Source organism: Trichechus manatus, unplaced genomic scaffold, assembly GCF_000243295.1.
Source record: "Trichechus manatus latirostris isolate Lorelei unplaced genomic scaffold, TriManLat1.0 scaffold00002, whole genome shotgun sequence".
Taxonomy (NCBI): domain Eukaryota; kingdom Metazoa; phylum Chordata; class Mammalia; order Sirenia; family Trichechidae; genus Trichechus; species Trichechus manatus.
Window position 1 is genome coordinate 45134591 of NW_004443938.1, and position 27633 is coordinate 45162223.

Here is a 27633-nt window from a genome sequence, read left to right on the forward strand (position 1 = left end):
ATTCCAGTATGTGTCAGTTGAAAAACACTTCAGCAATGCAGTAATTTTTAAAGGATTTACTCTATTAGCCATTGCAAAGAAATATTTCAGACTATGCAGATTCTGTATATTTGTATTACACATAATTTCCTACTCTTCAGTCCCCACTCAAGAGCTCATCATCTACTTTGAGGTAAAATGTATCAATTCCGTCAGGGGCATCAATAGTTCAGGACTTACGCTGACAGTTCTTTGCATCAACCGCATCTCCAAAATATCCATCAGCACAGAGCTCACAATAGCTGCCTGTTGTACCTGGCTTACATATCAGACAGGAGCCAGACAAGCTGTCACAGCTGCCAGGGATGGAGAAGTCAAGGTTGTCATTGCATTGGCAGGGCTGGCATGATCCTCCAGGTACAGAAGGTTGACCAAAATAGCCTTCTGCACACCTAAGGTGAAAAATCAGTGGGGAAATTCATGAAATCCATCAGTGGCAATGTTTACAGACCTTTCACATCACCCATCTCCCAAGATGATTGGTTTTTCTTTTAAGGGTTCCTTTTCTCAAATGCAAGGTGTTTAAAAAAAGGTCTTTTTTCTTTTTTTCTAAAACTGCAGTGTAGATACAAGATGAAATCCTGCCAGCCCCACTAGTAATTAGATTTCAGCTAGGAAAAAAAAAAAGAAAGAAAGAAATCTTGTCACTGGCACTGAAGACGAGACCAAAGCATAATAAGAAATCTGCTCCTGGCACTTGGGAGGAGCGCAAGTCCATGTTGGAAAGCCTTTGTAGTACAACACATCATATGTATCTACTCCAGTTGGTTGTTTTCTGTACAAATATGTAAGGTTCACATTTTTTTGTTGCTGTTGCAATAAGAGCTTGTTATGAGGAAACACGCTCACAAGGAAATTCGGTAGTGAGACTTCAGAATTTATTAAATAGAAAATCATGACTCAAAATATTCTCATTATTTGCGTCCTCACCAAAATAATATCTCTGTGGGTATCTGTGTGTTTAAAATAGGTTTGTATGTATTTGCATATTCATTCGGAGGCAGATTTTCACTGAAAAGTCTTTACCAGTGAGAAGTAGAAGGTATGCCTGCGTACTAAGGTAACATGCCATAAGGTGATCTTTAATTGTACCCTTGTGCCCACAACACCATATTAGCAAACTTGTGGTCTTTTCTTTTCTACTTAATTACCAAATACTATTTTGCATAGTATTGAAAAATAAAGAAGGCATGGCAAAGAAGATTTTAAAAATTCTATTATTAAATTTTCCTTGATTCAATGTTATGTTTTAAAACGATACTCAAAGTGACAAATGAATAGATGCACCCTTAAAGGCAGCACCTATTTATATTCTGGTCAGTCGTCTCTTTCAGTTACATTTGCTCACTGCTTCATATTAAGCCACACTTGCCAACAGAGAAAGAAAACAGGGCATCTAAAGTCTTCTGGTCAGGCTAGCTTTGTCATTTCTACCATCTTATCAGAATACAAAGTCTTTTGCAGCACGGGTCAAAGCTGAAGCAGAACAAAAACAACATGGGGGAATATAATCTCCTCAAGTTTGTAAACTACTTTTATTCTCATGTAGTCAGAGATATAGAAGTCCCTATTTTTAGACATGTTCTCTACCATTTAAAATAGAAATGGCTGAAATCCAGTTCATTATTTTGGAGAAACTTCCATACCATCACAATTATATGTCAACGTCATTGATTTCGGACAAATAATGTGATTATTCTAACTTTTCTAGAAAATTTATAAGGGCCATAATAACCTCATAGGTTTACGCTTTTATCATAACTTTTTAAATGAGGAGATTACTGGTTTTAATTATATTCACAAAACATTTTACAAAATTTTGTGATGGCATTTTTATAAATATTGCTTGGAAGGATAATGTTACAAATATAATTGCTTATTAATTCTCTATCATAAAATATGAACTAACATTTTAATGCATAAAGTTCCCCTAAAATACTTTCAGGAATGGTATTCAATAAAGATAATAAGAATATCCTTTTGAATTTTCACCCAATTCTTCTTGCCTTATTTGATATTCAAGACTTATGATCCGGTACATGTACATTCACATCTCATTTTGTTTCCCACTAGGAGCTGAGACTTTGCTCCACTGGAATAAGGATATAAAATGATCATTATTATAGCCAACAAAAACCCATTATTTTCAGCTCACTTTCCTCAAAATGACTTACTGCCCTCAGGAGAGATGGTATTAAAAGCAAGCTCGAAGACTTTTTCTTAACATAAATACTAATTAATACAGTCCAAAATTCTCACAGATTAAAGAAAAAAAAAACTTCAGTTCGTGGAGAAAATAACTAATTAAACAGAATGACTAAAAAGGCACATGTCTTTTTATTTCTGTTGTAGGATATATAATGAAAACTTGTGACTATACATGGTAGATAATTCATATATCCCTTTACAGAAAGTGGGAGCATTCTCTACATTCAGGTTTTATTCCTGGTGTATGTGCGCATTTGTACACACAAAATAGTAGTCTTAGAAACTTAACGAAAATATTTCATTTGGAATTAAAAAATAATTCTAGGGTCAGTGGCTACAATACTGCTTATCATATAACTCTTCTTTTAATAATAATAGGGTTTTGTGGTCTGGTCAATTAAAATTAGCATAAATCACAGTCCTTTCGACCTTTCTACCTTGTCAGATTCTTCACTCTACCAAACGCCAACTGCAATTGGAAATTGCAAGCCCTCTCATTTCCATATGCAAGGCAGAATGAAGACAGTTTAAATACACAGTTTAGTGGATTCCCTGCTAAAGAAGGACATTTTGACAAAATAAAGTCCAGGTTCTTTGCCACGATTCTTAACTTCTTTCCAATCAAATTGTAATATTTTGGGAAGGGACACCTTAAACGTAAATGGGACTTCTGATAACACATGTAGTTATATTATATGTTGGTTGTTACTGATGATTTAGGAACAATATTAGAGGAAGAGAGAGAATGCAAAAGAAACTGACAAAGCAGAGGAACAGCAAGAAGAAAAGAAAGCAACAACATTGATGGGATTTTCATCTCATTTGATTAATTGTCTTTTCAGCAACTTTGGCTAAAATCTGTAGCCTATATTCTAAAATCTGTGTTCTACACAGACACAAAAGAGGGAAAATGACTATATCAAGATGGAGGCAGAAATTGGAGTGATGCAGCTTCCAGTGAAGAGCACCAAGGATTGCCAGCGAGCACAAGAAGTTAGGAAGAGGCAAGGAAGGGCTCTTCCCTAGAACGGTGAGAGGGAGCATAATTCTGCTAATGCCAGTTTCCATTTTCTCTTTGAACTTTCATTGTCCAGAACTGGAGAGAATAAAGTTTTGTTGTTTTAAACCCCCCAGTTTCTGGTAATTTGTTAGCCAGCCCGAGCAAACGAATACAGAACTGAGGAGAGTATAGCTGTAGGGTCCCAGTGTGGAATGAAAGAAGCAGAATGATTCCTGTGTCCCTAAGCATGGTATGAAGGTAGTGGAGAGAGCTGATAGGTCTGAAGGGAGAGGTTATCAGTAAGTCAGAAAAAAGAAATATGTAAGTAGAAACATGCTGGGATAAATGACTCAGGGCTAGATGACCCCACCATTTGTCCTCACAATACACACCTTGGTATTAGGTAAGCTTGTTAGAACTTTGATTCCAGCTGGGGGAGTAGGAGGAGAGGAAAAAAACTTTACATTGACTTAGATTAGGTTTCTAAGGTCTAGCACCTCCCACCTGCGCTATAGTCTGACTTATATGCTTGCTACGTAAGAGAGACAGGGGATTTATGGTCATATAAATTTAGGAAAGGCGAATTAAACAAATTGAACATACTGCCTTACTACAAGACATGTTAGAACTATCAGCATGACAATGAATACTTCTTAAATTTACATGATCACAGAATTCGTTATTCCAGGAACACACAGTTTGGAAAGCCCTGCCTTAAGTTATTTATTTAATATTTTCCTGCTTTATACACGGGAATGATATATTTTACATACTAGTCAGCTGCAACATTTACCTGCCTTAGTTTCTAAATGCTGATTCTATGTAAGTGAGACACAGAAACTGACTCCACAAATCACTTACAGAGTAGTTTTGATGACAAGAGTTTTCAGTGTAACCAATATCTCCTCCATACATTCTCCCTCCCTTCCACTTCAACATACAGATCTCAAAAAATGTTTCTCCTAATATTTTGGATCCATCTTATGGACTTTTGGGGTCATATAAACACAGAGAAATGATCAGTCCTAAATATTCCTGGAAAGCTATAATCCAAATACTGGCTAGCAAAATAAAGTATCACATCTTCTATATAATAATAGTTTAAGATGATCTGTTTTTGAAAAATTTGACTTGCAGATAAGATGTGCCATTTGCTAAACTGCATATGCATGTTTCCGTCTTCTTTTTAACCAGATTAATAAACATTTTAGACAGTAAATCATGCTTCTGTCAGCTATTTCTTTCCTTTGTGATTTTTATTATTTAGATTAAGATTCTCTCCAAAATTCATGTGACCCTTCTCACCCACTTTAAATAAAGATGTGAGCTGCTTGAGGGCAAGGAGGGGATGATGCATCTGCTTATATTCGACATCCAGCTCCATGACTAGCACACAGTAGTTGCTAAACAGAAGGTTGTTTAATAAAATGTAGGATATTGAATTGTAGGTGGTTCAGAAACTATTGTCTAACATGTAAAGAAAATACAGGGCATGAAGCAAAACAATATAAATGCATCAGAGACTATGCTCACCTAGATAAGCAGATTTAATGGCCTTGTATGAGAAAGCAGCTGTCATTTTCTACTTGCTAAAAAAAAAAAAAAAAAAAAAAATTGCCTGTAGTGAGCTGGGGGATCAGGCATTTGAGGTAAATCTGTCTTGGCAATTATTTGTTCTCCCATTATAGTAAGCAATGTATACCTTCCCCATCTCTTTCTCTCTCTTTGTAACACAGTTAAAGACCTCCGGTTTCTCCATGTGTTTCATTGTAAATAAATCCTACTTATTCCAGTTCTGTTCTTCCATACTAATTTACAGATGCTGTCACACTCACAAACAATAGTTGTTGCTGTTAGAAACTGTCATTAGCATTTGGTTCCCAGATGACTGGCTGCTAGCTAAATTCTCTCTGGGGGATTGGCTCCTGCTTCATTAACTTTATGCACCCTGGTTGAAATAGGGGTGAGGTCTGCCAAGAACACAGGAATGGACAGGAATAAATAGAATCCTGCAGGGTTAGCCTTGGTGATGATGGGTGAAAGCAGGTCACTTCCTCTGCTCCCGCAGTGATGGTGGCAAAGGGGGCTATTTTCAGTGGTAAAGCAGAGCTTGTCATGTTTGGCAATGATATCAAGGGGAAGTTAGTAGCATTTTCATACCGACAGTAAATATAGAGAAGAACCTTTTCTTCAAAAACATTTCAGGAGGAAAAATAAGGACACAAATTACATAAACTAATATCCATGGTTCCACTGCAAAGCAGTCTAGTAAAATCTACAGGAATATATTGGCTCAGGAGCAATTAGAAGAGAACATAAATCATGATAATAAATTACATTTTGTTTCTATTTTCAAATATATTTAAGGTAAATTATGGAGCACTTGCTGAACTATGAACTACACATTTAAGCCACATTTTAAGGACAAAAAGCTGATTATGAAAAATAAATGGTGTCAAGATAGACAGTAAGATCAATCTTAAAGCACCTAACTTTCCACTTGAGCAGTACTTTCTAAAAAAAATTATAGGTTAATGCTTAACCTTTAAGAGTAAAACATTAATCAAACATTCTTTGAGTGAATGGAGATTTATAAAGCAATTTCTAGAGAACAAATAAACTATAAAAATATAAAGCATTTGTTTGAAAAGTGTGGTGAGAAACTTTATTTCACCTCACTAGTGTGGTGGCTTTTCTGGGATAGTGCAGAGGTTGATAATGCCTCTGGTTTTATAACTCCCAAGGAAGAAAGCATTTTGAAAGACAGTGGAGTGCCTGCTTACCTCTCACAGCGTGGGCCTGTGTACCCGACAGGGCATTCATCACAGATCAATCCAAGACTCCGGTCTAAATGGCACGTCGGACTAAAGCTATGTTGATTTTGTTGGGTGACAACAGGGACAAGGAAGAAGCACACACACAAAGTCATTAGCAGCATATATTCATTTATCTTTCACCAGCACTGCTGCGACAATAGGGTACAGGCTGGTCATTCTTGTCTCACAGAGAGAGATTTGGATCTGGCCGATAGAGGATGAAAAGACATTGCTATTTCTGTAGACGTGAAGATAGCCCAGTGGAGAGCTGTATCCCTGTGACATGTTATTAACTGACTTTTGACTGTTCTGGGTCGTTGATCATCAATAACAAGTGGGCATGTACAGTTGCTTTTTAGGGATTCTCCAGGTCTAGCAAGACACAGCCTTACATACTTTCTGTGTAGTCAAATCCCTCTGAGCTTGAAGCAGCCCAGGGCAATTTGTTAGAGATTTTGGAACACTCAGTATGCGGTACTGGTGGTGACAGTGGAGGTGGGGCATCTTGACTTGCAGTATCACTACCGTGGCTGTGAGTGTGCAGGCACGTGTGTACTCACAAGCACACCAATTACACTGATGGAATTCTTGGAAAAGCTTCTAGAAGAGATCAAGTGTGCATACTCTGCCTAAACTTACAATAAAACAAAATAAACCAAAACACCTTGCCAGTTCCTACCTCTGGCATGTTTTGGAGCCCTGATGGCGGAGTGGTTAAGCACTCAGCTGCTAACCAAAGCTCGACAATTTGAATCCACCAACCACTCCTTGGAAACCCTCTGGAGGCAGTTCTACTCTGTCCTATAGGGTCGCTAATGGGTTTGATTATTTGGCAAGTGCCAAAGATTGTCTCTTTGTACATATTTCCAGTTTAGGTTTGAATTAAGACAGTTAATACCAAGTCAGAAACTGGCCAAGTAATTATGCACTAGCCTAAGACTTCAACAACATGTTCAACTCTGGTCATACTACTTTGTCTTGTAAGAGACACCTTTCCTGTCTGAACCTTACCACAAGATTGACACACTGTAATGTGGTCATCTGCTGGCTCTCTGAAGAGTCATTGACAATTCTGAATTTTGTGAGATCTGTTACTCCACCCTTTTAAAAGAAAATGCCCCCAATTAATCTTTCTCCCATTATGTTTTCCCTAAATAGATTTATTTTCTATTATATCTGACAGGACAATTTAGTAGAGGTTTGCTTGATGGCTAAATGAATTAAGGAGAGAACAACAAATTAAGCACTTCAAGTCCTGATCTCATTCTGCTCCTGACACTGGGTGACTTTGAAATATTTTCTTAGCTTTTGTACAAGTCGGATCATGCGTGCTAATATTGAATAATACTCCCCTGGCTTAGTAACTCATGTAAAGATTTAATGATTCTTATTTTTTGATAGTAGAAAGTGATTAGAACCAACTAGATCCATCATTTTAAACATCTCAACTCAGTGGAAAATCTAAATGAACTAGTGGGGCAAGGAGAAAAAGCATGACTGGGGATATCTTAAAGTTACAACTATTTTCCAGATAAAAGTTTCCATTTTTAAGGGCTTCTGGTGGCTGCCACTAGCAACAGAGCCAAGGCACACCTGGCCTTGGCACTCATGACCCAAAGGGACTCACTGTGGGGGATTTTCCTGGCAGCAGTGTGAATGCACTGAAGAGAATGTTGTTATTTTTGTGTGCCGTTGAGTTGATTCCAACTCACAGCAAGCCCGCAGAGCAGAGTAGAACTGCCCTATAGGACTTTCAAGGCTGTAAATCTTTATGGAAGCAGACTGCCACGTCTTTCTCCTAGAGAACCACTGGTGGGTTCAAATCTCCCATCTTTCAGTTAGCAGCCGAGTGCTTAACTACTGCACCACCAGGGCTCCTTCCTAAAGAGAACAGGCATACGTAAAAACGAATAGAAACAGGATTTTTTTCCCATCTTCATTCAGTTATTTGCTATTGCTTTCAAATGCAAAAGAGAGGACTGGATTTAATATATCTACCTGACAAATATCTAAAGTACATGTATGTCTTCAAAAAGTAGATCTAGAACTATCTCATCAACCATGGAGAAAGTGACTCCAACTAGAAACACTGGGGTTCCCACCACTGTGGGACAACAGTAACGGAAAGAAAACCATGGTAATTATTTTTTTTAAAAAAAAATCCTAAATCAATTTACCGTAAGTCATGTCAAATGTGGTTGACAAGGTTCCTGACACCTTAACTCCATTTATAAAAATAGATTCCGAATTCTTAAATATACTCACAAGTCAGTTAGAACTGACAGAAATAAAGTAAAATGTGCTCACTGACAGAAATCAGTACTTTTTTTCAAAAAAAGATAGAGAATAAGAATACATTAGATTTGACTAGCTCTTTACAGTTTCAGAGTATTTTTTACAAATGATTTCATCTCATTTTCACAATAATCCAATGAGTTGGTTGGGGAGGGCACCACTTTCCTTGCCCAAAGTTATACACTAAATTCCAGGAGAATTTTGAATGGGATCCAGGATTTCTGATTCATAATCTGATGCTGTCTTCTCCCTATGACCAAATTTCTTTCAAGTCTACTAGTAAGAATTAAGCAAGTTTAAGTTTCTACTACTAAAAATACTTGACCTGATACATCTAAATAAAACTACTTACTCATAAAATAATGTCTGTATTTGTGCTTCAATATTCTTTAATGACATAAAGATTCATTTCCTTGTAGCTGCAATTGCTGTTATACCCGCAGGAAGAAGATGGCATTTAACAACAATAAAATTAGAATGAAAAATAAACATACACATTGTGAAATGTGTACTGAATTTGGATTGGCAAATGTAGTGACTTGTCTCTGAATTTGACCAAAACATAAAGCTAGCTGTTCTGTGACAGGAAGAGTGAACTGTGAGATCACCACTGACTTCAAGTGATTCCAAGATTTATGTCATTTAACTCTAGTTAGCCAGCTCCACACCGTGGAGAGAATATTCTCCTTCCGGATTATCTATCCAATGCCACAGAGAACAAGAGAAGTCCCTGAACAGCAGGTATTTTCCACAAACGGGAAAGAAAGAGAAGCTACTGCTGGAAAAAATAGTAAGGATCTGCACATGGAAATAGTCCCTTTAAATGATAGAAAATGTATTTTAATACGTATACTGATCCATTTTTAAATGTGTACATATGCAAATATGTATGTATGAGAATATATGCATGCATATGCATGTAAATATGTACATGAATATATATAAGCAGGCATATGAATACATACATACAGATAAAATTAGCTTTGTTACAAAAATAATTTAATTCTACTTATCAATAAATATGGAGCCCTGGTGGTGCAGTGATTAAGAGATCAGCTACTAACCGAAAGGTTGGCAGTTTGAATCCACCAGCACTCCTTGGAAACCCTATGGGGCAATTCTACTCTGTCCTATGAGGTCAGTATGATTCGGAATCGACTCGACAGCAATGGGTTTTTTATTAATAAATATATACATTAAGGTAAAATTGATTCAATAAGGTTAAGAGAAAATTACACTTAAAAAAATAAAGATGAAGTCAAGGGTTTATTCAGAGTGCAAAACACATGTTTTAAGTTCGTTTGATAGCAGTAGGTCAATACAGGGCCTTAAGCTTTCTCATAGCCAATGCAAGAGGAAATCATCAACAGGTAAATAAATGTTTCAGAGAACCCAAAAGCTAAAAGCAAATCAGTTGCTCAATAGTAAAATAATTACTAAGACCTGTGTGCCCTCAAATTCAGTCCTAACATAAAGGGGTCCCCTGTATAGTTATTCCAATACCCTTAAAATAAAATGAAACACATATTAAGTAAATTTTATATTTCTTTAATTTTATATTTTATATTTCTTTAATTTTCATGTATTTGGGATACAAAATACTGAACTACCTCTTGAGTTTGATGTGAAACAACCACTCCTCTAGTCACAGGCAAAAAACTTCCCTCACTAGCGTTAGACAAATCAGGACATTTGCATATATAACAGGGGAGCAGAATACCTTGGGCACATAGGGCAGGGAAAGAGAAGCTAAAAGGGGTGAGTTCTGCAAAATGTCAATGAGAAATCTATAAGTAAGGATAATAAGAATGCCCAAGAATAACTGCTAAAGGGGCAGGTACTGAAGGGAGAAGCTAAAAAATGAAGGAAAAACATTTACTTCATAATTTTGGCTTGGGCCACACAAATTTTGGAAGTTTCTCTGTGTTCTCTTCTTCATTGCAATCTCTTCTTGACTTATTCATAGGAGAATTATTAAGGAAAAATATATTTCTTTAATTATTCTCAGATACTATGAAATCCAATTTAATGGCTACAACTGGATTTTGTAATTAAACTTGGGTTATTTTCTGACTATGTCTATATTTTTCTAAAATTAAACCTAAGTTTCCTATTTGCAAAACGGGGATAATACGAAAAGTATTTTCATAGTGATAAAGTACGAAGCCAAATACTCAACATACTGCAACAGTAAATTATAGCTACAATTTAGTAATATTTTAGAATTTTTACCAGAGTATGTGGATTTCAGAGTCTCTGGGTGGTGCACATAGTTAAGCACTCAACTACTAGCTGAAAGTTTGCCAGTTCGAGCCCACCCAGAAGTGCTTTGGAAGACAAGCTTAGTGATCTGATTTTAAAGGTCACAGCCTTGTAAACCTTATGCAGCAGTTCTACTCTGCACACATGGGATCACCATGAGTTGAAGTCAACTCGATGGCAAATAACTACATCAACAACATGCGAATTTATTTAATGTTTAAGGCATTTAGTGTGAGTTAAATAATTAAGCTAGTGTGCTCTAACCTCTGAGATCTGGGTTAGCATAATTTGCCAAACTCTAGAGCCATTTTTCACACTGAACATCCACAGTTTGTCTGCTATTAAGTTCTATTATTCCTATTTATTTTTTGTTTTTTGCTTCTCTTCAGTTATCTGTGTAATTGTTTGTATTTCTATAGCCCCAGTGGAAGAAGCACAGACAGTGAGTCAGAATATATAGATTCTAATATTAGTTCTGCCTCAAGCAAGCTGTATGATCACAATCAAGGCATTTAATTTCTCTGGACTTCAGTTTTCCCTTTTGATATATGGGATTAGTAAGATCCATTGTAATCACCCATGTGGGCCTAAAACAATGGTAGGAAAATACTCTAAAATCTCTAAAGCACTATGATTTTTTAGAGAATGTTGCATTAAATGTTTCTTCATATTTATCTTTTGCCTTAGAATATTTATATTTCTTTTAGTACTAATATTAACAATAATTCAATTTGACGCTTTGAGTGAGCTCCAAAGTCAACTCTACAAGTGTTCTCTTTTTCCAAAAATTAAGTTTTAGGAGACCCATCTCATGCAAGAAAGTAGTATTCACAACGCTATTAACAGATAGAAATTATTGAAGGTTTACTTGCTGTCCAGTCTTGCACCAAGAATATTTTTATTCATTGTATAACTGATGAAAATCTGTAACTATTTCAATGATATTATCTATTCAAGTACATCCTAAGTGTTCAGAGCAGAAATTCATGTGTCTCTTTCAGGCCCTATTTACGCTATAAGCTATCTGAGGCCAAAAATTAATGAATATAAAACATTTGAAATATTTACATTTGTATTTGCTTCTCTAGAGATGACTATCTAGTTACAATTTATAGCTAGAATATATACATCAGCAAGATGAGAAGTTCAAGCAAACAGTGGACACTGTAAATATTTGACAAAGTTGATATATATATAAAATTTAAATATTATATGCTTGTCTGTATTCATACATCATAATAATTATACCAATCTATCTCTATCTCTCTACACATTTGATTTATTTAGCAATATTATCTAAGAAACATGCAGCAAAAATGCTTGTGATCTCTAAGATTTATGACCAAAGATTAAACAGATAAATCACCAAGGCAAAACTATCACTAAGCCATACACTTCTAAATGAAGGTTGCAGCAACCTTTAGCTCTTTTTTTTGAATAACCTATGAAAATTCTAATTCCATCTTCTTGACTATATGCAAATATTCAACTCAGTCTTCAAAGTTTCTAACTCAGTATACAACAGAAATGATTTTTCTAAGTTTTTTTTTAAAATGGATGATAGTTTCTCTAAATCATTAGGTGTCCCATTATTCAGTGATTTTTTTAAAAACATTTTCAAATTATTAGATTAAAATGGACTTTTCTCATCACAATTGAGCATCTAAACCATGATAATTTTCTAAGTTCTTTTAAATTTAAAAGACTTTATACCTGTAAACAGAATGTCTAGGATTTATAAGTGGATTATCACTGTCTCATCTATCTACTTATGAAAATGCTACATTTAAATCTGGAAATTAAAATAGGTCATAAACTATTACCAGTTCTACTGATAAAGATAATATTAAATAACGTAAGTGAAAACACCTTGGAAATTGAAGCATCTTTAAATACTCAGTGTAACTGATATTGTTATTATTGAGTATCTTTCTTTTAAAAAAGCAAGATCAGCATAATTGCATCAAATTGGAGCATGTATATTTTAGGATCCATTAACACCGGACACTGGGACACAATCTTTTTGGCACTGATGGATGGTGCTTCAATGCTTGCTGACTTTCTTTTTTCTTTCAGGAACGCAATCAGAACCCATTATAAAAGTGAAAGCACAGCAAACATAGACACAAGGATGAGTCAATGGGTCATGGATGCCTGTAATTACCCAAGCAAAGTTCTCTCCCTAATGGCTCCTCTATATTTATAGTAATGTTGGTCACACTGGAGAGGGAATCTATAAGGTCTACACATTCAATTAATTACCTAGTTCTAAAAATGTATCAGGCTAGGATTCACATGTGGTGGACAACTGTGCTAATGCATATGACTTTTTATCTGGAGAAGAAGATGCAACGCAAATAAAAGTAGATGCAATCCCTCTGCTTTCCTCAGTGAAAGTAAAAGTCACGAGTTCCGTAATGTGTTGATGGTTCCTAAGAATTCCATTCAGCTACAATGAATGAGAAGGTCATCCAGGTAAACTAACCCTTCATACGTGCACCAAAGAGCAAGTCTTGCTGTCACGTTATGGCTAATACAGGGCTGATTAGGCAGTCATTATGAAGGAATTAATTTAATTTTTTGTCTTATATTCATTATTTTGTCGTGTTTCTCTCTTGCCTTTACCCTCTTCTTTGATACATTCCATTGCAAAAGATCTTCAGTTTGGTGCACATCAAAGCTCCTGCCCTAAGCTCTGAAAATTGTCTGATTTCTAATTATGCCTTAAACCCATTTCTCACTTTCTCAAGGCCTTGCTAGGGACTTTACTTATCTGGTAGATAAGTTAACTGCTTTTAATGTTGTCACTTAAAATGCTATTTTTTTTTTTTTTTTTTAAGATGGCCTCTATAGACTGTAGATTGACTGAGCAACTCACTTAATAACAATCAGCCCTTGTATTGGGCTCACCGTGTGCAATCACTGTTTTACACTATGTATCTTAATTTATGTCATCCTCACAATAACCTTATGAGAAGGTTCTACTATTACAACTAGTACTGAGAAAACTAAGGAACAGATGGTTTAAGTAAATTGCTAAAGGTCACACCACTAGAAAGTATGCAGTCCAATATTGATTTATATAAATCAAGGCAATCTGGCTCCAGAATTGACACTATAATGCTATTTTTTCACTAGGAAAAAAAGTAAAATGGAGGTAATAATACCTACTTTATTGGGTTGTTTTTAAAGGTAAAATTATACCAAATATACGGCTTAGTCCTATGCCTATTTACAGTAGTATATGCCTTTATTCAATGTAAGTTCTTTCCCTTCCTCTCCAAACAATGACTGTTGTTGTTAGCTGCTGCTGCGTAGGTTCTGACTCATAGCAACCCTAAGTACAATAGAATGAAACTCTGTCAGGTCCAGTGCCATCTTCACAATCGTTATGCTTGAGTCCATTGTTGCGGCCACTGTGTCAATCCATCTCATTGAGGGTCTTCCTCTTTCGCTGACCCTCTAGTTTACAAAGCATGACGTCCTTCTTCAGGGACTGATCTCTCCTGATAACATGTCCAAAGTATGTGAGACTTGTCTTGCCATCCTTCCTTCTAAGAAGCATTCTGGCTGTACTTTTTCCAAGACAGATTTTTTCATTCTTCTGGCAGTCCATGGTATATTCAATATTCTACACCAACACCCTAATTCAAAGGTGTCAATTCTTCTTCAGTCTTCTTTATTCATTGTCCAGCTTTCACGTGCATATGAGGTGACTGAAAACACCATGGCTTGGGTCGGGCACACCTTAGCCTTCAAGGTGACATCTTTGCTTTTTAACACTTTAAGGAGGGCTTTTGCAGGAGACATGCTCAATGCAATGCACTGTTTAATTTCTTGACTGCTACTTCCATGGGTGTTGATTATGGATCCAAGTAAAATGAAATCCTTGACAACTTCAATGTTTTCTCCATTTATCATGATGTTGCTTATTGGTCCAGTTGTGAGGATTTTGGTTTTATGTTGAGGTGTAATCCATACTGAAGGCTGTGGTCTTTGATCTTCATCAGCAAGTGCTTCAAGTCCTCTTCACTGTTGGCAAGTAAAGTTATGTCATCTGCATATCGCAGTTTGTTAATGAGTCTTCCTCCAACCCTGATGCCCTGTTCTTCTTCATATAGTCCAGCTTCTCGAATTATTTGCTCAGCATACAGATTGAATAAGTGTGGTGAAAGGATACAACTCAGACGCACATCTTTCTTGGCTTTAAACTGCACAGTATCCCCTTGTTCTGTTCGAATGACCGCCTCTTGATCTACCTACAGGTTCCTCATGAGCATAATTAAGTGTTCTAGAATTCCCATTCTTCACAATGTTGTCCACAATTTGTTACGATCCACACAGTCAAATGCTTTTGCATAGTCAATCAAACACAGGTAAACATCTTTCTGGTATTCTCTGCTTTCAGCCAGGATCCATCTAACATCAGCAATGATATCCCTTGTTCTACGTCTTCTTCTGAATCTGGCTTGAATTTCAGGTAGTTCCCGGTTGATGTACTGCTGCAATCGCTTTTGAATGATCTTTAGAAAATTTTACTTGTGTGTGATATTAATGATACTGTTCAATAATTTCCATATTCTGTTGGATCACCTTTCTTTGGAATAGGTACAAATATGGATCTCTTCCAGTCTGTTGGCCAGGAAGCTGTCTTCCAAATTTCTTGGCATAGATGAGTGAGCGCTTCCAGTGCTGCATCAGATTGTTGAAACATCTCAATTGGTATTCCATCAATTCCTGGAGCCTTGTTTTTCGCCAGTGACTTCAGTCAGCTTGGACTTCTTCCTTCAGTACCATCGGTTCCTGATCATGTGCTACCTCCCGAAATAGTTGAATGTTGACCAATTCTTTTTGGTACAGTTACTCTGTGTATTGCTTCTATCTCGTATTGATGCTTCCTGCATCATTTAATATTTTCCCTGTTGAATCCTTCAGTATTGCAACTCAAGGCTTGTATTTCCCTTCAGTTCTTTCAGTTTGAGAAATGACAAGCATGTTATTCCTTTTTGGTTTTCTAACTCCAGGTCTTTGCATATTTCATTATAACACTTTACTTTGTTTCTTGAGCCACTCTTTGGAATCTTCTGTTCAGCTTTTTTACTTCATCATTTCTTCCTTTCACTCTCACTGCTCTACATTTAAGACTAACTTCCAAGGTCTCTTCTGACATCCATTTTGGTCTTTTCTGTCTTTCTTGTCTTTTTAGTGACCTCTTGCTTTCTTCATGTATGATGTCTTTGATGTCATCCCACAACTCTTCTGGTCTTTGGTCATTAGTGTTCAATACTTCAAATCTATTCGTGAGACTGTCTCTAAATTAAGGTAGGATATACTCAAGATCATCCTTTGGTTCTCATGGACTTGTTCTAATTTTCTTCAGCTTCAACTTGAACTTCACAGAAGCAATTGATGATCTGTTCCACAATAGGACCCTGGCCTTCTTCTGACTGATGATATTGAGCTTTTCCATTGTGTCTTTTCACAGATGTGGTCAATTTGATTTCTGTGTATTCCATTTGGCAAAGTCTATGTGTATAGCTGCTGTTTATGTTGTTGAAAAACGTATTTGCAGTGAAGAAAACGTTGGTCTTGGAAAATTTTATCATGCGATCTCCAGTGTCATTTCTATCACAAAGGCCATGTTTTCCAACTACTGATGCTTTTTCTTTGTTTCCAACTTTCGCATTCCTATCGTCAGTAATTATTAATGCATTTTGACTGCATGTTTGATCAATTTCAGACTGCAGAAGTTAGTAAAAATCTTCAGTTTCTTCATCTTTTGCCTTATTGGTTGGTTTGTAAATTTGAATAATAGTCGTATTAACTGGTCTTCCTTATAGGTGTAAGGATATTATCACTGACAGTGTTGTACTTCAGAATAGATCTTGAAATGTTCTTTTTGATGATGAACGTGACACCATTCCTCTTCAATTTCTCATTCCCGGCGTAGCAGACCATGTGATTACCTGATTCAAAATGGCCGATACCAGTCCATTTCAGCTTACTAATGCCTATGGTATCAATGTTTATGCGTTCCATTTCATTTTCGATCAGTTCCAATTTTCCTGAATTCATACTTCTTACATTCCATTTTCTGATTATTAAGGATATTTGCAGCTGTTTCACCACGTTTTGAGTCATGCCACCTCAGCTAATGAAGGTCGCAAAAGCCTGACTCCATCTACTTCATTAAGTGCGCGTCTAACAAGGCAGCTCTTCCTCAGTTGTATTTTGAGTGCCTTCCAACCGGAGGGGCTCATCTTCTGGCGCTATATCAGACAATGTTCCACTACCATTCATAAGGTTTTCACTTGCCAATTTTTTCAGAAGTAGACTACCAGGTACCTCTTCCTAGTCTATCTTAGTCTGGAAGCTCTGCTGAAACCTATTCACCAAGTGTGACTCTGCTGGTATTTGAAATACCAGTGACAGAGCTTCCAGTATCACAGCAACACACAAGATACCACAGTATGACAAAATGTCAGATAGGTGGTGGGAACAATGACTAAAGTGGAAAATTCTGAGTTGGGAGTTTTGGTGTGGAGGATAAACATTTCACATGGGTTGAAGAGTAGAAACCACTGTTCCAGTAAAAAATTTTAACCTTAATGAAATAATCATTCTCAAAGTCTTTAGCATGTAGTATTAATTTGAATGTACTAACAAAAGATCATTTTCACTAGGAACATCTCAGGTAAGTCCTAGAATATGATCTATTTGATCACACCTTCACATTGAAAGACCATAGCAGTTTATTAAAAATTTCTGCTCTGCAAGTATTATCACAGCATTTAAAAAATAGCTAGAAGTTGCCTAATATAATATGAATTTTTTTATGAATTAACCTTAACTTAATAGAGTTCTCAGGAAAAAAAATCACTTTTGTTTAAAAATATAGTTATTTAAAATTATTTACTAGTAAAATGTGTTGATTTTGGTTCAATATAATATGTCCCAATAAAAAATATTTTTGTTTCAAGGTATTTCTTAGTTATTTACTTAGAGATGGCCACCCTGCTGGAATTTGAATCAGAATACTGGAACAAAGCATTCTCCTAAAAGACAAGAGGAATTGGCAATCAAAATATTTTCAAAAAATCTGCTCCTAGAGGTTATTATTCTAGGAAAACAGCTAGAAAGATGACTAGAAAAATTGTATGATGTTTGCATTAAACTTTTCCAGTTCAAAAAATTTTATGTAAATTCAGGTTGTAATTCCACATGTATAAATGTATTACATAAACTGTGTGATAAATAAGGGAAAGGACAGATACTAAAAGGTTAGCTAGATCAATTCCTTCATTTTACCTTTTGGGAGATTTAGACTCACCCAAGATTCACAAATAAGTAGTGTGAGACTAAGACCCAAATGATCAGCATTTAAATCAGTGGTCTTTTTATTATTCCATGAAGATGTGTGTATGTATGTGTTTGTGTATTTCCATAAAATAAGTCTGTTCTTTGGGGCTAGTTTAAGAAATTCTATTTGAGTTCTCTCTCTTAGACATTAAATCACCAAAACTAGAATTAAAATGTTATAATTCTGAGGAATAAATAGCCATAACTTTAAATATTTTATGTTTAGAAAAACTCATATTACCCCCTGAGAAATTCATGTATGTACTTATTATTTATTTATGTGTGACAAGAAAAATGGTATGCTGTGTATCAAAAGTACATTTGCAGAAGTGGATGTCAAAGTCATTAAAGAGGTAAGTTTGTTACTCACTTATTAGATGGGCTATTGAGAGGACAGGCACAGGGCTGACAGTCTTCAGAGGTACCTTTAGTGGGATCGCCATAGAAAGCAGGAAGACATTCATTGCAATATGGGCCACTTGTGTGGTCTTTACAGTTCTGAGGAAAAAAAAAAAAAGAAGCACATCAGAGTTCATCATTTTGGTCTCAAGCATCAACATGCTGCCAAAAATTGGTCTAGAAAGACATTATTAGTCTGTTGCCTGCCAAGAAGAACAATGTCTCCACATTAAATGGTCACAGCACAGAAACAACACTAAAAGTTAATATATCTAGCTTATAAACTACATGTTAGTTTCAGCATATGCATAATTACAGAAAGATGACTTAAATTCATTATATATTGTTTCCACTTGCAAATCTTATCTCCTTTTTTCTTTAGTTTTTAATTTTTTTCTCAGTGAAAATGATTGTGTGTGTGTGTGTCTGTGTGTCTGTGTGTGTGTAGTCATGAGGCCCTAATAACATATGTTTATCGGAAACTGTAGATGATTCCAGGTAAAATCAATTGTTCAGCTTAAAACTGCTGATTTAATGGGGACTGTGGCTAATCTTACAAATTCTTTGGGATTATCACCCTCTTAACTCAGACATTAATTATGACCTTGGTGGACTCTGATGGTTTGGACAATACACTAATGTATTACACCTATGAGGGGTTTGCTTAACTCATAATTAAACATTGAGAAAACTGAAAAATTTTAAAGCATGTACCAATATATAGTGAAAGCACAAGGTATACAATATTTTTCCTCAGACACTTAAAAGAAAAGTGAAACTGCATATTATTGCCCATTCGTATTTTATAAAAAGACCTATGTCTTTTTAAAAGATACAGAAGCAAAATGAAATTATTTATAAGTCTTGGTTTCTTCATATTAATCAACTCAGGCTGTGTTCACAAAACTCAGGAAAACTGGTATAAAGATCGAACAGTTCTATTAATCAAGTGGTGAAATTGTCTATAAAGCTTCTAATAGTACAACCTAATAGATTTTTATAATGTTTTGGCATCATATAGACATAACTTCAATCTCAATGGCACAATAAAATATACCTAATTCCTATTAAAATAATATAGTATGAATTCATTATGAGAAATACATTTTTTAATTTGACAAGTACATAAAATTGCATTTTTCCCATGTTGCATTTCATAAGTATATAAAATTTGATAAATATATAAAATTGCATTTTTCCCATGTTGCAGAGTTCAGTAGAACTCAGGGGTGCATGGACTTAATTTTTATGGTCAGTAACCAAATTTGTGGAGAAAGTTAGTAAATATAAATTCACTTTAAATATAGAGTGAGAATGTATTTATCTGGACGACCTTTGGGATGACCAGCCTAAGCTAATAAAAGTTCTAAATTATTATTTAGTTCAATATATCTTTAAAGAAGTTAAATTTCAATTAAATATAGTAAATATATTTAAGAAAGTACAAATATACAAATACAGACATATTTTTGAATACAGTTTGTAAAAGCCCTTGGGAGAATATTTTACTGAGTAGAACAAACTTGAATTACAACCAAATCATTTAACTCTCTGAGCCTCCAATATGATCTACAGTCTGTAAAATAAGGGAGCTAAAGTCAATAATTTATAAAGTTTCCATACTCTGAAATCTCATACCATTTCATCAACTACTTATTAACAGGTAATTGAGTAATATCTGATGATACTTGAAAATAATTTTTTTTTTAAGTTATTTTAAATTGTCTCTCAAATTCCTTTAGCAAATTAGGTTCAGAGGAAGCATTAACTTGACTATTAACAATTGTCTAAACAACATAGTATATTGGGATGGAACATGCAAAATATGGATCAATATGAAGAAAATTTTACCCCTTTGATTTGATTTTCATATTGCTTCTTTTAGATTCCAACTTTAGCCAAACTTAGCTATAATCAAAGAATTTCTTTTTTTAAAATTCTTGCATATTGTTATATTGGCATAACAACATTACATCTCCAAAGACTGAAGGGATTTAAAATACAGGATCATAAATTGATTATACCATAACCATGTTAGAAAAGGTATTTCTAAAACTCAGAGACCCTGTTTTTCTTCAGCTACTGAATCAAAGGAGAAATAACACTTTAGGATTTTCTTACGTTTTCTGAAAGTCATTTCATTAAATGGAAATTACCAAAATAATCTTAAAATTCAAGTGTTTTTGCACATGAAACTATAACATGGCATTAGACAACCAATGAAATGGAAATCCAAACTGAAAAAGATGAAGGTCCACTCTGATGGACTGGTTAAGTGTTTTCCAAATGTTGTCTGTTCACATCCCATATCACAATGAGAAGGAGCAATTGTGCAATTTCCCATGTGGCTTTGACAGTGTCCTGAGCCATCTCAAAATGTGAGTTAAGATGATCTGTATATGTAAGCACACACTACAGCAGAGATTTAGATCTTGATGTGATGTCAAAAAATATATTACAGTTGATTTCTAATCATATTTTAATGTCAACCAAGGTTAAAAAGTTTATCCATAAATTTTCTGATTAATGCTGGGGGAAAAAGAAATGTGAAGAATAAAAAGGGAGGCAAAATGCTGGTTCAAGTGAACAATAATAAATCCCTTAGTGTACAAAAATTCAAGTATTTTTCTTTTTGTGGATCATAGCAGAACCAATATGTTCAAAGCTGGGCATCAGCACATATTTATAAATACTATCCAGATAAAGGGCATGTGAAAACTTGCAAAAAAATACCCTACATGATCACCTATCTACCAGCTACAAACAATGGAAAACCCAGGAACACCAGGTTCTGTCTCTTTCATTAAGCTCTCCAAGGTTTCATCAAGATTCCTGTTATGGGAAGGTGAACATGGACTTTTATCTCCCTGTCCATGAAACAGTCAATAATAAGCTAGGGTTCACTAACAGAAGGCTTCGGGTATCACAGTTCCCTCCTTGCTTCTCCCAAAATTATCCTGGAAGAAACTATTTTTAAATATGGCTTCTATTCTTAGATACAGCAAATACTCAAATGGATAATCAGCATGATTTGATTTCATTCTAATGAATTCAATATGAAAGATTACTACTGGAACATTATAGGTTTGGTATCATGATGTATTTAGTTTGTATTTTTAGGTTTAAGTAAAGCAAATTCATATTAGTTTTGAGCTGAATATTTCCTATTGCATGTTAGCAAAGTGTTTTACTTAATATTTTTCCCAAGGTACATTTTAAAAGACTTATGGTATAATTAAAATAAAAATCACTTAGCCTTTCTATTCATAAAAATGCCATTTGAAAAATCTACTGATCCACAAATTAAGGCTATCATGCTTTGCACTGCAATGAAATTAAGCAAAATCCTATACAGAGTAAACGGAAAGAGCATCAATAAACTTAAATGCCAAATTACATTGAAAGAAAAGGCCTTGAATTTTCATTTTGGTCTTTTCCCAGAAGCTTTTAGTAGACAAAAACGGGAAAAAAAATTGAGTAAGAGAAAGAAAGAACATTAAGAAACAAAGATAACAGAGTCTGCCTTAAATTCTGCAGGGAAATGAGAGTATGATATCCTGCTAAATTGGCACTGTTTCAAATTGTGTTTCTGCAAGGCTAATGAAATGAGAAGTGTTGTTTCAAGTTTCATACCATGTCAGACAATATAAAACTAAAATGTCCTTGAGTAAATCAGAATGGTCTATTCAGCGTAATCCACCAATCCAAAGGCTTCTTAGCAGGATGGAAAATGGTCTGCCCTTTGTAGAGCTTTTTTTCCCTTCTTAAAAGTAGAGACGATTGTAGAAGAAATAAGCGGCTCTAGTGAATATGTACTGAATGTATTTATTATTTTTAATCTACTTACAAAGCTTTGCATTTAAATGCTCAAATTCTTAAATGAAAATCACACAGTATGCTCTCATTTTTATTGTGAATAAAATTGACTGATGTGTATTACAAAGGTTATATTTTACACTTTTCATATTATGGAGATACAAATTATTTCCTGTTTGAGAAGTATAGTCTATTTTTGATAGATTTATGGAAGGGAGAAAAACCATATATATTTATGGTAGATACATAGCCCAGTCATTACTCAAGCTTATAATGATGTATCTGATTCTAATTCATTTCTCAGACTAATTTGAATAAACATGTCCTAAATACTTGTTAGGTAGGGGAACCACATATGAAAGGGCATTCTCAGCTTCCAACTCGGTTCAATATTAGGATCGCCATCAAATCACTTCTTGATTCAAGTGTTTAAGGTCTCAAAGGTAGTAAGTGAATTGCAGGGTCTATTGAGCTGATTTCAGCCTTGTCAATCAGCATTCCCAAAGGCGAAAACACTTACCAGGCATTCCGCAGTGATGTCATCACAGGACTCTGCATGACCAAAGCATTGACATGGTTCGCAGATGCCACCAAAGATTGTGCCGTTAACTCGTCTGTGCCGAGGCCAACAAGACTGGAAGAAAGATAGTGTTTCTATCAGTCAGTCTTAGGAAGTAAAAAATGAAAAAAAAAAGTGGTTTTTTTTCTTTGTTTGTTTCTGTTTTGGGATAAAAGAAGATAATTTAGCTAGAAAACTCATCAAATGTCATCGTCAGAGAGTTGACATTATTGCAACATTGCTACAGAGCTATTCCTGCTGACACTGGGGCTTTGTACTGACCTTAGCGTTACTGGCAGGCATGAGATTAGAGGAAGCATTAGCTTGGTTTCTCTTCTGAAATGGTAAAATAAAGCAAAGATATAAAGAATTGAAATATGACAGTCAAAGCCAAAAGAACAGATGGGACAATAGAAGGAAAAGTATGGGGGGAAAGCAGCAATTATAAAAGGACTCTTGAGAAAATCTTTGCCAAAGAGAGTACCCAACATCAGCCCCACGCTATTCTGATTCTCTGGTATGTGCTGCCTTTCCTAGGCACTAACTGCACTTAATGGGGCAGTGGTGATTCAATGATAGAACTCTTACCTTCGATGTGGGAGACCTGGGATCAATTCCCAATCAATGCACCTCATGTGCACTCACCACCCATCTATCAGTGGAGGTTTGCATGTTACTATGATGCTGAAGAAGAGCTTCTAGACTAAGACAGACTAGGAAAAAAGGCTTGGTGATCTTCTTCTGAAAAACAGCCAATGAAAACCCTACGGATCACAAAAGACCAATTCACAACTGATGCGCAACCAGTCATGAGGATAGTGCAGGACCAGCCTGCATTTCATGTCCTTGTGCATGAAGTCCCCATTAGTCTGGGGCCGACAGGACAGCAGCTAACAACAACCGCCTTAATTCTATTGTTGTCACAAAATCTTTGAACTCGTTTTGAAGAAAGGCAGCACTCTGATCTTACATTTGACCTTACAAATATAGCTGACATCTAAGTGTACATAATTCATATTTTTCATTGTAAATTTCCTCCATCCTATTATTGTTGTTGTGTTGTTAGGTACTATTAAGTCAGTTCCAGCTCATAGGGACACTATATATATACAACAGAACAAAACACTGCCCAGTCCTGCGCCACCCTCACAATCGTTGGTATCCTTGAGCCCATTGTTGCAGCCACTGAGTCAATTCATCTTGTTGAAGGTCTTCCCCTTTTTTGCTGGCCCTCGACATTACCAAGCATGATGTCCTTCTCCACGGACTGATCCCTCCTGATAACATGTCCAAAGTATGTGAAATAGTCTCACCATCCTTGCTTCGAAGAAGCATGCTGGTTGTACTTCTTCCAAGACATCCTATTACGCCTTCTCAAATTTCATGAAATAGTTTCATTTTATGGTATTATGCTACTATAATTTTGACCATATTCCTCATCCCCTATTTAAAATGTGAAACACTTTCTTCTATAAAAACGAAATTCTGATTAAAACAGGACAATTACCTGTGTGTCAGTGTCTGCTCTTAGTCCACTGTCACTCTTCATTAAGTTTTCCAAACTGAATGGGGATGCAAATTAAGTGCGAGTAGCTTATGATCCCTCTCCAGTTATAATCAGTTTTTTTGGTTATTTTCTATATTTCTGGATGGTTAAATACAACAAAATATATCACGAAAAGGCTTTTTTTTCCCAGTTGAAAATGGAAACAAGACAGAAACCACTGAAGTAATAAAGTATATAGAACTGTGTTGTGTATTGTTGAAAATGTTCCTCCTGCCTCAGGATATGAGGACTCTTAAATTGGAACATCAGTAACAAACACATAAAAAAGGGATGGGCTGATACTTCATATCTGAAAGGAAAGCAAAAGCAACTTTCCTCCTCATTTGGACTGTACAAAAAAGAAGGTGTCAATTGTCTCTTTCTAATAAATCCTTTCCATTAAAATTTTTGCCACCCTAGACTCATTATAGAAGTGATTTCTTTTTGCAGTATATATTTTTAAAAAACTGACAAAACTGCACACCCAGAAAGGGGTAGAAATCAAGGGCATAAAAAAATAGAGAAAGAAATGGACTTACTGTTGTCAGGACACATATTCATGGAGTTTTCCTTAAAACTATGATTTTCATACACTGCAAGTGAATTATTTATCCCATATCCTCTTTCCTCAAACTTTCCACCTCCTTATACATCTCAGTCAATGATATCATTTCATTTGTGGTCGGTGTCAGCTGCCATCAAGTTTGCTCCAAGTCGTGGTGACCCCATGTGTACAACAGAGTGAAATGGTGTCAGGGCCTGCACCAGCTTCACAATCACTGATATGTTTGAGTCCATTGTTGCAGCCACTGCATATTTTGAGTGCTTTCAAATCTAGGAGGCTCATCTTCTAGCACAACGTAAGACAGTATCCTGTTGTGATTCATAGGGGTTTTATTGGTAGATTGCCAGACCTTTCTTCCTGGCCTGTCTTAGTCTGGAAGCTTGGCTGAAACCTGTCCACCATGGACGACCCTGCTGATATTGAAATCCCGGTGGCATAGCTTCTGGCATCATAGCAACATGCAAGCCACCACGGTATGACACACTGACAGGTGGTGGTTCATCTTATCAGTCACAGAGAAAATGAAAGCTATCAGAAGGCAAGTTTCATCTTTCAACTACCAAGTCTACTAGCGTCTTCATATTCCAAGTATCTTTGTTGTATTTCCCTCTTAAACAATGTGTGTGTGTGAAGAGTTTTTTCTCCTTTCTAAGAAATATCATTAGACTTGTAATCCGAATTCCATTATCTGTTGTCTTCCCAGTATTTCCTCTACTGTTGCATCAGTAATAGCTGTATTTCTATTGGGTCATTACTATCAGCACTGTATCTATAACTATCTATCTATCTATATGATTTAGTATCTCCCATCAAAAATAAACTAAGTAGAAAAACAACAAAAAGACTCCCTAATTATCGCATAACTTTGCAGTTACCTGTTTTTCTTTTCAATAAAACTACTCTGAAGAGTCTCCTTTTCTTCCTCACTTCCTTTCACACTTCATTCCATTTTAATCTGTCTTGTGCCACCACCACTCTATTAAAACTGCTCTTGTCAGTGCCACCAGATGCCAGGCAGCCAAATCCAATAGACAGTTCTATTATTACATCTTGCCTGACCCCCCATCAACATTTAGGCCAGCGGATTCATAGGGTTTTCTTGGCTGTAATCTTTATGGAAGCAGATCACCAGGCCATTCTGCTGAACTGCCGCTCGATTGCATTTGAACCACCAATCTTTAGTAGTTGAGTGTAAACCATTTGTGTCACCAGAGACCTGTCTAGAATCTTAGTATTCTCAAAATGTATGCTCATCAAATACTTGTTAGCTAAATAAAAATATGAACCCCCCTATGAGGTGGTTAATATTATTTGCATCATAGAGAAAATGCAGATTTTGACTGAATCCCCCCCTTTTTTTAGTACCTCACTTTGCTTTCACTTTCCTACTTAAACCACCTCCTAAGTGAAATGAATTATGATGGTACTCGCTCAGTAGGTAAGAAAAATATTTAACTGTGGAAAGAGTTATAAGAAATTAAATACAAATGAGGAAAAAGATTTTGAATCAGTATTGTGGCCCCGAATGAAGTAAAAGAGAATGACTTTATAATGGAGTCATTTAATCTGTTTTTGACTAGATGTTCTAGCCACCTAGAATTAAGACATTAATCGTCATTAAAGTTTATTCAACTTTTAAGGGATCCCAGAATATTAGTGAAAACTAAACCAAAATGACTGACTCTATGTGCCAAGCTCAATAAAAAAAGCAAATGAAATCAGGAAAGATAGGATTGGAGAATGGTGGGTCTAGGGTAAGTAGTTTTGATAAAGAAAGGTAGGAATTATTACAATGGAAAAGGAATGAAGAAGTCAGAGAGAAACTCCAGAGTTCCAGAATTCATTGTTTCCTGATTTGATTAAGTTCTTTTACAGATTTCAAAGTAAATTTATTTATCAAACAATTATTGTATGACAGCCACAGGTTGGTTTCATTACCCCATCTCTGCTTTTTTGTTGCCATTCTTTTTCACATTTGTATGCCTCTCTTTGATTATCTCCTATCTAATTGTTACCATTACTTAGCATCCAATTTGAGATTTGTCCACTACAGCATGCTTTCCCTGACATTGCTCTCCACTGGAATAGCTCACTCCTTTGAATGATTATGGCACTTATGTTTGTACCACTTACTGGTCCCTTAATTATATAGTGCTGGTTCATTTAATGTTTCATAGGTATTTGTTCTGTCTCCCTCACCAGATTGTTAGCTCTTTAGGGACAGAGATTATGCTGTATATTTTTTGATACTTCCCTCAACATCTAGTGCAGAATTTATCAAAGATTCTCAATAAATATTTCTGAAGAAAGGAAGGAAGCAAAGATAAGCATAACTAATTAAATATTTCTAATATTCAGGCAGTTTTATATTCAATGGGCACTTGGAGCTGGTGTAAAAGATGATGAAGAGGACTAAGAATAACTAATGTGGGAATAAGTATTAAAGCAGGAGTACAATCAAGGTATTTATTATTTCAGTTGAAATAAGAACTTAAAGGTTCAAAGGGAGCTTTCTGGTTTAAAATCAAAACCACAAGGCTCTTAATAAAAGAATACACTTCATCAAATGTGGCACTACATGTAAAATCAAATCTGGCTTGGTATAAGTAGTTCATATCCCTGATTATTTTTTTCTTCTCTGCATGAATTTTGGAAAAGCAACCACAATGAATTACATTCAGTTTTCTTTCTAGATTGGTGAATCTGAAGCCAGTTAAAGAAAACACGTGTCACAAATATGACTCTAAGCCCTGCATATTCTCTCACAGC

General features: G+C 35.6%; 1 protein-coding gene across 1 annotated transcript in view; it reads right to left on the bottom strand.

Moving 5' to 3' along the window:
• Window positions 1-27633, bottom strand: part of LAMA2 (laminin subunit alpha 2) — a gene marked incomplete at its 5' end in the record, with an annotated part of 457095 nt that overhangs the window by 252880 nt on the left and 176582 nt on the right. The window contains 4 exons of the mRNA XM_012554936.2: window positions 220-431; window positions 6031-6117; window positions 18350-18477; window positions 22715-22828. Of these exons, the coding sequence (XP_012410390.1) occupies window positions 220-431; window positions 6031-6117; window positions 18350-18477; window positions 22715-22828 (541 nt within the window). The remainder of the gene's footprint in view (window positions 1-219; window positions 432-6030; window positions 6118-18349; window positions 18478-22714; window positions 22829-27633) is intronic.